General features: G+C 38.5%; 1 protein-coding gene across 1 annotated transcript in view; it reads right to left on the bottom strand.

Annotated features, from left to right (window-relative positions):
- The window catches only part of LOC138058971 (adenylosuccinate lyase-like), a 37581-nt gene extending 28045 nt beyond the window's left edge, over nt 1-9536 (bottom strand). The window contains exons 1-9 of the mRNA XM_068904451.1: nt 9357-9536; nt 9036-9239; nt 8483-8527; nt 7582-7661; nt 5929-6100; nt 4881-5018; nt 2822-2891; nt 2103-2250; nt 669-759 (exon numbers count right to left, since the gene is read on the bottom strand). Coding sequence (XP_068760552.1) covers nt 669-759; nt 2103-2250; nt 2822-2891; nt 4881-5018; nt 5929-6100; nt 7582-7661; nt 8483-8527; nt 9036-9239; nt 9357-9500 — 1092 coding nt within the window. The 5' untranslated portion in view covers nt 9501-9536. The remainder of the gene's footprint in view (nt 1-668; nt 760-2102; nt 2251-2821; nt 2892-4880; nt 5019-5928; nt 6101-7581; nt 7662-8482; nt 8528-9035; nt 9240-9356) is intronic.
- Nucleotides 9537-12500: the final 2964 nt, after the last annotated feature.

Raw genomic sequence — 12500 nt, 5'->3', positions numbered from 1 at the left:
CAAGCACTCTTATTGATTTCCATGTATTCCAGGCGAGCTGAAACAATAATCCGACTTACATCTGGAAGCTGTTTGACTTTCAGATACACTGATGGTGGGGGCGTTGGTGAGCAATTAACCCCTATCATCTCTGTGTTTTGTCCCCTTTGACACTGTGGTCTTTGAAAGGGGTTTAAGGTGTCGCCATATGTCTGTAGCTACCTACGCAAAAAGACATGAGGAGTGTGCCAAGTGCTGGAAATATAGAAGTCCAAAAAGCCTGGTTTTCATTTGCAACTCAAGAATAAGCACAAGAAGTATACGCAAACTCCTGTTCAGTAGCTTGTTGTTCATTAGAGCCTTTTCTTAGCACAATAGACATTAATTAACAACAACTACTGTACATGCGCTCGCTTGCGTGTGTTGTTTGTGATTATGCTTGCGTCGCCAGTGAAAACCAGGTTAAACAATCGTGTCTTGTCCCCTCCATTCGGGAAGATCACCAAAAAAAAGAAAGGAAGACACACGGAAAAGCGACTGTTTAAAAACAACAGCAACAAACAAAAAAACCTTTCAAGCTACATTTGGTTTTGATAAGTATTTACGACTTTTTCCCGCTTCACTGATAACAACAAAAATGAAAAAACATAACAAAATGGAGATAAAAACGAAATAACGACTCTTATTACCTTTGGGTAAACAACAAGACCCTCGCAAACATTCTGCACAGTGCTCAGTACAATGTCAGTTGTGAGAAAAGCTTCGGCTAGGCTAATTCTCCTGAAAGGTAAGGATTCAAATAGCAGTATACCCTTAGAAAACAAAGGTAAATAAAGGCAAACAAACTAGTAAATCTCGTTTCTAGTAAGTACCACCGTACAAATCGCGAACATTTTCAACGCCATTTTTCGTCGCTGTTGCTTTTACCATATTTCGAGAAACTCCAGCTTTTGCCCCAGAAGTGGCATTTACTATCATGTTGAGGTTCAACACAAATTTTGTTAACTTCCTTCCGGTTGACTTTCGGTGATCGTGCTGCCATAAGCTTCAGCATAATTAGAGTAATTGAGAACAAGTTTACGAAAAGCACTGCTCGACCATGACCCTAAAATGATTTCATCGCAATAACAGTATTCAGTAGAGCTATCACTTCGCTTAATTGATAGACGCCAGTCCCTTTCAAGTCAGAAGTAGCAGAGTTTGGGAAACATCCTTTTTAAAGAGATGCACTTATCAGTGGTGATTCGGGTATACTCGGAAAAATCCGAGTGCTCGTAACCGAGGTCACGAATACTAATTTGGATGCAGTACCACTGAGCTATAAAACGGCTATTGAAGAAACGTACCTCTGAATCGCTTATACGTCGCCAGATGGGTGTCATTTACTGCATAATCTTGGAATCTAGTGGAATGTGCTTGAAAATTGAGTTCAATTTCTGGCACACTTCAGCAGATTGAAAAAAATCCCGACGACACACTATGCTCCAGGAGCCTACTAACAGAAGAACCGCTATATTTTTTCATCACTTTGAAATACCTTCGAGTTTCGGGTGTGCTGCACGTGATGTAATCAGTGGCCGACCATAGGTCTTTTATGATTGGCTATTGTGAAAACACCCGCGAAAACACCCCTGGGAGGTGCTTCTAAAAATAAATTTAAAGATACCAGACAGGATTGACTCAGAGTGAGTCAGAGAGTTAATATAGAAGATGCAGGCTCCGCGTAATGTGCTCCCGCTATGCCCCATTTACGAGCATAATTGGCTGAACCCTGCCTGGTTCTCATGTTGAACTCAGTTCGAACATAGTTCTCTGTAACTAAATCACCCTCGCCTTTCTCTCCTTTTCCATAAAACGCCCATCGCATGCCCACTTCTCCTCTGCTTGGAGGACTGAGCCACAGGTTTTACATAATTTGAGTTAGACAAATATGTCACGCTCCTTTGAGTTCAACTTGAAAGAAATGTAAGCTCCTTCCGTCCCCAGACAAGTCTCAAATGAAACGTCCCCAAACAAAAGTCCCCAACATTCCTTGGGCCTTTCTCATTCATGAACTACCATAAACTGGAGTCAGTTTCCTTGAACTAACTTTCCCGTTTGGTAAGTCTGGCTTGGAGCTTTACCTGTTTGCGCTGTCATCCAGTGTTCTCTCCAGCCACTGTGTAGCTGCAGTTTGCTGTGCATCTCCTACAAGCACCATTAAATGACGAGCAAGGCTACAGCACCTTTCACTTCTCATGGGATTCCGTTTGTATGGCATTGCACTTGAACCTTTTGGGGGAAAATATGCGATGAATTAAACGGAGTTTGCCAGTTTCCTTCAACCAATTCAAAGCTGGTGATAAACCGACTTGCCAAGTAACAAAATTCTCAAGTAAATCAAGATAATAATTAATTCTTAAAAAATAATAACGTTTTAAAATTTTTCTAGTAAGCCATTACCTTCCCATGCTCAAATTTATTTATTTATTTTTTTGATAACTCAAAAATGGGGGTCGGTCGGACGACAGTAAACGGAGAAAAAAGAGGGACCGACCTGAGGCTCACAAATACTCGAAGATACACAACACATCACTAATTTCTCAGTATACTTGAAGTAGACGGATGGGCCCTGCTCTGAGGTGAGGATTGTTCTACGGTTTTTCTCTATAAACAAAAACCAACATGTAACATACCCCACCAGTCAGGGACATATGGCAGAGTACAAAAGGGTGTGGGTACTTATCTTTTGCAAGAAAAAGTGCTCTTCTTTTTCTACAGACCAGATCCAAATCAAAACTAGGAGGTTGAGAAAATATCATTAACGTAAACAATCGCCAGGTTGTACCAGGTATTCACTCACCAATTTGATCTTTTTCGAAGGGCTCTTCGATTTCTTTTTGATTGGCTAAAAGCCGAATATCTGTGCAAATCTTAAAAACAAAGCACAGTGCAAACGCGTGAATATAACTCATTGCTTACTGATATAAATATAATATTATGGTGATGAATTCACATAACGTGCTACACAAGAAACAATCTGCTTAAAGTCAACTTGGTTATCGGTATTAGGAAATTAAATTTGATGATCGATGCAAAGTAGCTGAAACTGGGTGAATTTTTCTAAATCTCACATGAACCCCAATACGTATGCTTGAAGTCAACTGCGTCGGACAAAAAAAATTCAAGAGCAACAACATTCGAATGTAATTTCGTTTATAACCCGCACTTCAAAATAATTATGTACATTTTTCAAATCGAGTCCCTTCGCGGGAATACATGAGCCCAACAAATTGACCTGCTCCCAACTGTGTCGCTTCATAGCTCAGATGATAGAGCAAATGCATCGGCCTCGGTTTTACCGAGGGAAAAAAATTTGCATACCTCGGTGGCGCGCGACCACTACCCGCGGCAGACGAGGTATTGCCTCGTCCCGAGGGGTCAATATTTTCAGGCGGTACTGTAGCTCAGTTGGTAGAGCAAATGCGCCGGCATCGCAGAGGTCATGAGTTCCAATCCCGTAGAAGTAACATGAATTGTTCAGGTGTCAATGAGAGACAATTGCTTAAATTGTCCAGTTAAGTACAAGGATCACTTCTCCTTTCATCTATAACCCGCATTTCTGGCAAATGTGTACATTTATTTATTGTAACTTTTTCGGTCACGGCAGTGCATTTCATTTTTTGTGTTGTTTTACCATTTACTCGCCCCTTCTTACCATATAACTTAACGATAACTCTTTAACTATTTTTACACTCTCTGACACACCAAAGCTTCGTGACGAATTAATGTCCGTCGAGCATGCAAAACTAAGGTTGCAAGCAACAGGAAGCAACTTTGAAAAACTGTTATGCTGAACAGTTTTCAAAAACCCCAATCACAATCCATTTTAATCTTCTTTTATTTTACCCATCCCTGCCTCCTTTTGTATTTTCTGTTTCATTTAAACCTTCCTTTAATGTTCTAAGTAGTTATTTTTTATTTTTCGCTTGATTTGGTTGCCAGTTTCCAGTCGACGAATTTGCCTAAATTTCGTGACACAGCTCCGTTAAAGACGGCATTTCACATAATTTAGGTTCTGACGGAATAATTTGGGTAAATATAATAATAGCTGCCATTTATTCAAATGTCCTTTTTTATTAATATTTTCATATTGGTTACCCAATTTGAAGATATGTAGTTCCTCTTTAGAGTGTTTTTAGTTTTCTTCAAAACCTACACGTTATTTTCTCTTTGTAAGTTGCATTGTCAAGTAAGTAAGTAAGTAAGTATCATTATTTACTCTCGGATTTTTAGAATATAGCTAGTAGCTAGTAGCTAATACCTCCAAGCACCGAACAGAACAACCTTTAAGAATCTCAACTGACCAGAGGCAAAACCGGTTCGCTATTTACAAGTGCAGCCAGGAAATTGAACCAGGGACTACCCGGAAAAAATTCAACATGTGGTCAGAACGTGTCTTGAACCCAGGATCTCCGGATGTCAAGGCAAGCACCCTAACCACTGGGCTACACTGTCTCCTACAGTGGAATACATGTAATGGGAAGTTAAAAACCTTGTTGGGTCTCTGAGGATGACATACACTCTGCCACTTAATTGTTCGAAAAAATCTATTATTTAAAAAATTAAGGGATGAAGGTAACTTCACTCAACCAAACTTGTTGCTAAGTATCTTTTCTCCATTAGAGATAATTAGTTTAAAAATCTGAGGGACACCACTGTCACAGCATGGAAAATGTTCACTTCCGGTTGCCGTCCGTGTCTCAAAAACATCACATGCTAAAGCTCCCTATTGGGTAACGAAAACCTTAGCATGAATTTCAGTCTTCTCTTCTTCTTATCAATCTTTGTCATTCTCAGTTTAATGCCATAACTTACTGTAGACAGTAACTTAATGTTGACTGCAAGATCTACATCTGTACCTTGTGAACTGAAGCTCCCAAGCTACCCAGAGCTGACAGACAGTCCAAGTCTACTTTTCGACTGTAAGTTTGCCCTGTGACAATATAATGATTTTTAAATCCAGCCATCTCGGTAACTAGCTGGTCTAGTTTTTCCACCTATAACCAGATAGAGAAAATTAAAATTAATAAGATGCAAACAGCAGTGACAAACATTATAAACAAGTGCAGCGTTTGAAATTATAGCCCACTTTTTTATACCATAATACTCTTTGTTTGTCCTCCAAACTTTTGCATAAGCATTGTTTTTATTTTCTCTTGGGATGATTGTAAGTCCCAAGAGAAACTGCAAACAATGCTTATGCAAAATTTTGGAGGGCAAACAAAGAGTATTATGGTATTTTTGAAAGTAGCCTACAGTGTATTTACTTGACGTTTCGTATGCTTCGAGATACAGCTGTACATGTACATCCTCAGAAGTGACTGTTAACTCCAAATTTGAACTTTGATCGCTTTCAGTAACCTCAAAAATGCATAATGATCACGTGGACGGTTGAGTCAATTGAATCTAGTTAACAAATACCGGTAGCTTCCATGTTTCCATGCATTTGTTCATTAATACACCACAGAGGATGTCGCACTGTTGTAAGAACAAAAACGTAGGACACAAGGCCATAGCCTGAAGTGTCTTTGATGTGACAACTTCTTAAAAAGGTTGTTATTTCATTGATTGTGTTTCATTGACCCTGACAAGCCCCTATGGGGAGTAGTTTAAGCGTGTACGTACTGTATGTATGGTCCCAAAGGACCATATGAAGGAAGACAAAAAAGAAAAGAACCCTCAATTCATTACTCCCTCACTAAATTGAAGTCTTAACTTGTATAGCCAGAAACACTAGAGCAGAGACAATCCTCTCAAAGCAGAGTAGAGAACCAACCAATGGAACCCACATGACGTCGATTCCAGGAAATGAACCTGGGATACACTGGCCAAAGGCAAACTTATTCACCACTGCACCAGCATTGCTCTGTAATCACCTTTTTGCACGCAGTGCGTTCTAGGACTTACCTTTTCATGATCCCCATCAAAGAGATTAAGAAAACTGGCTTGAGTGCCAGTGGTACCCTTGACTCCACGGAATCTCAAATCATCTCTCGCCCGGATGAGATTTCTCAAGTCCATTAGCAAATCTGACAGCCAAAGGCAAGCTCTCTTTCCAACTGTTGTCAATTGTGCAGGCCTGTTAAGTTCAGTGGAAATTAAAGTTTACTGCCAGAAGAGATAAACTCAAAAATAAGAAGCATGACAAGATGGATACCATTTCCTTGAGAGCTACTGAGCCAGTTACTGCTAAGTACTCTATGACTACTATTGGCAATGTTGTGCTGTCAGATTAAGAATTAACGCTTGGGTTTAGAGAAGAATAAAGAACAGTAGAACCCAACCAGAGGTGTTAACCTTTAATGTGTTATGTAAACCAATCAACTTGAGCATTCTTCGTTGAAAAAATAGTCTTTGCTATAAATACATGTCATACCTAAGTGCACGGTCCTTTACCCTGTCTAGTTTTTCAAGTGTATTCAACCTATTGACTTTGCCGGTTACTTTTCCAGAGATAGATGTGGTGTGAGAATTAAGGATCTGAGTTCACTTACAATAGATAAAAAATAAATAAAAAAGGTCCACAACGCACGATTTTATTGCGTTGGAGACTTACTACACACTTTTCAAAGGTTAGGTTATATTTGGTTTTATTATCTGTGCTTTGGAAGCTGATTTCATTGGACAATGAATAGCATTTTAGCTTTTTTTTTCACCACTGCTGTCATTATTCTTTAAAAAAAGAGTCACCGTCGGTCGATAAAGAGCACACAATTTGACTATTCAAAGAGTTAAAAACCTCAAGTTTGCGATATAAAGGCAAACAGGAACGTCAGTAGAGTGAACTTGCAATACTTCAAGCCGCACTCAAAGTTTTGATTTCTATTTCATTCTATATCAAGTGCATGTTTTTAGTAAACGTCAAAACACTTCTAACCCTGTTGGCTCCCATTGGACCGCAAGTAAGGCAATTTTATTTTCCGATGAAACAAATAAACACCGGCTGACCTTGCACTGCAAAATGAAGTCTTGAGTTAAACCGCCTCGTTCAGTTTTAAAAGATCATAAATTTGCTTTTCGTTTAGCTGAGCATTTACACGCTGCAATTTTAGATGATACAATTTAGGTGGATCCCAATACCGACATAAATTGGACAGGAAATAACAGTAACATTGTACAAGGAATATTACCAAATCGGAATATCGACAAAGCCTCTCACTCTTTGTTAGCATATTTCTTCTGGGTGATATATAGTCAGTAAGTGAACCGATACTTGACCAACACATGATCGATACTTGGCCGATACTTCAGCGGCACTTGATCGCTACATACCGGTTGACTATTGGTCAACTATCGGTCGCTTGTCGACTGATAGTTGACCGATATGTGGACCAAGGCCACCTATAGAATACATGATCCACACCCAGAACTACAGCGGTTGAGCTTTATACATGTAGCTTTTAACACAGTACCACTGTACTGTATGTTACGACTCTTCATTCTTCCAATTATTTGTAATTTTTACAGTAAGTAAATGGACCATAAATTTAACTTGATAAAATGAGAATCATAACCACAAGTACACCTTGAAAACTTGGGTTATATCAGTTATCTACTCACTGAAAATGTGTGTAGCCAAGAGTAGGGACTGACTTGTACTTCTCTGCAAAGCCTGACAGTCTATCTATGCATCTTGCAAGCTTTAAATATATAAAAATGCACTCAATAGATGATTACTTATATATATATATATATATATAATAATAATAATAATAATAATAATAATAATGATAATAATTATAATAATGAAGATGAACACCATGTTTGAGCCTTCTTTTTAACGAAATAAAAACATTTATTTTAAAAATATTTATTCTTTCTTAATAATAATTAGCACTAGTCTACCATGAAGAACTCATATATTACACATTTGAATCAATTCTATCATTAAAAACAACAAGTTTGGAGCAATGCACGCTATATCGCACCATATATTTTCTGTAAATAATTAAGATCTTTTGAGATGTGAGTGCCCTAATCAGAATGGTGATAATGGGGAGCTTATATGCACTAGAGGTTTTTGAGCTGTGGGAAGAAACCAGAAGTGACTATTTCACAAGTCAAACCGGCAGTCCCTCCTGGTCTGGGTGTTCAACTAATAATATTATTGTCATTGTATCTAAGAGAGAAAGGATACATGCACGTGTACAGTGTACTTTGCAATATAAATTTGGCAGTGTCAAGACTGGTTAAAATATAAAACAACTCAGTCTCTTATGGGTTCCATTTGTGGCTCAAAAATTTCTCATGCTAATGCTCCCTAATATTATTCAAGTACACCGTGATTGTACATGGCAGTTAGAATTTGTACATCCAAAAAGGTCATTTGTGAATAGCATATAGTGCCACCACAGGGGACCCTCTCTCTTCTGTTAAAAGAATGATAGGACACAGCAAGGGAAAAACTTTGTTTACTTAATTTTTAAATTAACAATAATGATATTAGGTACTTCACACTAACCTTTGGAAGTACAATATTGAAAGCATCCTTTATAACAATAAGGTCCTGAAAATTTTAAGCAAAGAGTATGATAATTTTTACCACAATTGCTTGTAATCTCGCAATCTGATTGACTAATTGGCTAATTTTTAACGATGTACAAGTAATGCTTGCGTCAATTTGACACAATGTAACAGCCAATCAGGAACACCCATTTTGGAAAATAAACCAATCATATTGCAACGCAGTGGTAATACTCTTTGTTTGTCTCCCCATATTTTGCATAAGCATTGTTTCCAGTTTCTCTTAATGGTCCCAAGAGAAAACAAAAACAATGCATATGCAAAATTTGGGGGGACAAACAAAGAGCATTATGTTATTTTCCGGAGTGGCCTATACATCCTAGTCACACGCTAATGTGAGGTTTCATGATAGCAAAGCAGATAATTCTTTTTTACATTTCCTATGCATTCACCTGAACAAGTTACATTGGACAAAACACTTATTAAAGAGATGAGTAAAACCCACGTGGAAGCAAGAAAAAAAAATGCTCAAGTTGACATCTACTACTTACAGTATTGTCACCAACATAACATGAAGTGGCTCCGAGGTGTATTATAGGAGCCGCCTTGGGACAGCACGCGCCAAACGTGTGCACGTGCGCCATTACGTCATGTCTTCGTTTTTTTTCCTCTGCAGCAGCTAAATTGTAGTCGATGTTAGTCATATTAGATTCCATTTCCTGAATTTGCTCATCTGAGATATCCAGACCCAGCATCTGATAAAGATGATAAAAACCTTTCAAACTAAGAGAAAAGCTAGAAACAATCTGGTATTTAAGTCAAATGTCACATTTTACCGATGTCGCCTTTCTTTACAACAATGCTATACGTACCTTCTCAGATTTTGCTAAGAAGAGCCACAGCTTTCTCCATGTCGAAAATTTTTTCTCCTCTGAGAAATTAAAGGCCATTTCAGGGCCTGCATATCGACTTGTAAGTGGGCTTCGATACACTCCATGAACTGAATCTCCCGCCATGCTGGACTACAAGAGACCGCAGGCAAGAAAGATCAAGTCAGCGTTCATGTTAGAGAAATGTATGAGCCTCAATGCCAAAGTATTGATTGGTAAGCGGTAAAAATGAAATGGTGGAAGGAGCAAGAGGTACACTACACTTTTGCTGACAATTTTGCTCCATATTTTTTGCTTATCTTCTCCCCGATTTTTGTTCTTACTTGCCTCTTTGGAATATTCTACACTTATCTAACTACCGAGGTAAGCTTCCTTTCCTAGTTATCCTGTCACATTATAAACAGGAACGATATGTGGTTATAAAGCCGGTTACCGGTCAAAGTGTTAAAAACACTTAAATGACTGGCAGTCAAAAATTTGCTATATATTAGGCGCAAAAAGCACGTTGGTTAGCCTGAAAAGCGCTTCGGTTAGCTCTTTGCGATGGTAACATGATATAAACCGTAAAAATTCCACCAGCTGGCAACTGGCCTTGGTGGCTACGTTCCCCAGTAGTGTAGCAGCTCTCATACAGTATAATTTGATTGGCTCAATACCCAAGCTGAAAACAATAGCAGTAATGAGCAGCTCTCGTAACCTGCTATTGTTTGGTATTGTAAACAGTTTCTCAGTACTGTTTAAGTCCAAGTCATTGTTTCAATTGTTAAGTCTTTTTTTTTTGGGTTTCGGTATCGAGCCAATCACATTATACCAGTCAAGTTCTCACTGACGGTCATTGTATAAGTCTACTTAAGACCTTGACCAGTTAGGGGCCAATTTTATAGCCACAGTGTGAAACTCATGGAATGACTCCTTGTAGCAATTTTTGACCCAGTTAAAGCAGGAAGATTACAGAGGTCAAGTCCTTCAGATTGGACCTCATACCTCTCACTAACTGAGTTCGAGGGCCATCCCCAATTTTTTTCTGTTGATTTATGCATGAGGCGGGCCATAACAGAAACGGAAAAAAACGAGGATTCGTAACTTGCAGTATGGCCATTTGCCTTGTGAGTTCTCCTGTGGTATTTTCTCGCACGCAGTGGAGAGTTAGTGTTTAAGTGATTGGTCAAAGAATTATCTTCATTTACTGAAGGTTTTTAGTGTTATTTGTGACCCCATACCAGCCAGTTTACTCCCTCTAAAAGCAATGGTCTGGTATATAAGTGGCACCCATGATTTTGAGCCCAATTTTTCAGCAAAAAGATGTGGCTCATACACAAGTTTTTATGGTAGGTTTCCTTCTGCAGGAACCGGAGCAGAGATAAATAAAACAAAAGAAACAAAAGACAGAAAACAAAATTTAATACCAAATAAAGACTGATCCCAAGTGAATAAAAATGCTTTCAGGTACCCACAGAAAGACCCATAAATGGCTTATCCTTGACATGAAAATGTATTGGATTGTGTGGGATCTACAGCCTTGGACAAGATTGTTGAAATGCTTTGCAATACCTTGCCCTCCCACAATGTTCTTTTGCCAAATGGGCTCAGAAACTTGCATGCAAACAACATAATGAAGGGAGGGTAAGCCACAAAAGCTTCAGATCTTTATAATTATTTGTGTGCTATGCCAAGGAATTTTTTCGCAGACTGTAGGTATCCCTTTTGTATCAGGGTAAATAATGCAGGTTACATGACAACGACAACGACTACTATTACTGCTACTGCTACTGCTACTACTATTACTACTACTAACAATAACAATAACAATAACTAATATTAATAAAAGCCAATTTTATGTAACCAAGCAGATTAAATAAAAATGGTTTTGTATGAGAGTGAAATATTAGACACAGAGAAACCTCTCAGAGTAAAGTATAGAACCAACAAACTTAAGCCTCGTAATTGGCGGAACTTGGGAGTTAAAACTTGACCCTGAATGTGGGAGTCAACTGCTGTCTCTTTGTCACCACTTCTCTCCTGCAAAAAAATGTCATTCTTTTGGAAATAATAATTAGATTTCCTCGGATATTAATGATGGGTTCTTTAATGACAGGACTTTCCAGAATCGTGCCTGAACCAGTATTCACCTTGTTACTTTGGTCTTCTTGTTCCTACCTCCATCCCTGTAATGGTGACGTTTATGTATTTCAATTGGATGGGACTGAAGTTTTTCATTCATAATTAAACAAGCTCAGACAAGGTCACTGAAGATGGAGTTGTGGCTCATTGTTAAATGACAGTGACAGTTGCTGGCCGTGTGCACAAATGGTGATGCTTAATTGGTCCCTTGGCCAATATTCCTGTCGTATTTTAACCCAGGCGTTCAATTGAGGATCTGCTCCAATCCCAAATAAGTGTGATTGGAACCGTATTTAACATGGTTTGATGCCAACCTGTAGCTTTCAAAGACTCGATTCAGGTTACTAATTGAAGAATGAAGTACACATCTTGCAAGATTATTTGGATTGGTTAGATTGGAAAATCAAAACCTGAGGATGATGGTAAGCAGACCAGAGCCATTTCTATAGGACCCTTCTCTTACAGAGAATTGCTATCATATTGGTCACTGAGTTCAGAGTATGTCAAGGTTGTAAGAAGTTTACAGAATTACTAAATGTTGGTTACTGGACCCTCACTATTTTTTTTTTTTTTGAAATATTATATGGCTACATTCTCTCAGTTGTATGTGTGGTAACATATTTGATAAATTAATCCACCCTTTACTTAGATCTTATTAATAGTTTGCTGTCGAACATACAAACAAGGTTAGCAAGCACATTTAACCGTTTTTAGAATATTCTGTCTAGGGTGCCTGCCAAAGTAGGGTTGTTCAGTTATACCAGAAACCCATAAGGGTTGAAACGTGTAATGCGCGTCCACAGCTTCAGTATATTTGGAAACCCCTTGGCTTGCTCTTGCAAATTGAATATTCAGAAGCTTGTTTCCCAGCACACAAGGGGCCGTTACACCTTTCAACCCTTATGGGTTTCTGCTTATACAGAAAACATGGATGTAAATGCTTCACAGTTTATTAACGTCTATATCCACTCATCAATTATGGCACCTTGAATCCTTTGACGCTAA

The sequence above is a fragment of the Montipora capricornis genome, chromosome 8 (genome assembly GCF_036669925.1).
Source record: "Montipora capricornis isolate CH-2021 chromosome 8, ASM3666992v2, whole genome shotgun sequence".
Classification (NCBI taxonomy): Eukaryota; Metazoa; Cnidaria; class Anthozoa; order Scleractinia; family Acroporidae; genus Montipora; species Montipora capricornis.
Note: the sequence above shows the minus strand (reverse complement) of the source record. Positions and strands in the feature narration are given on the sequence as shown.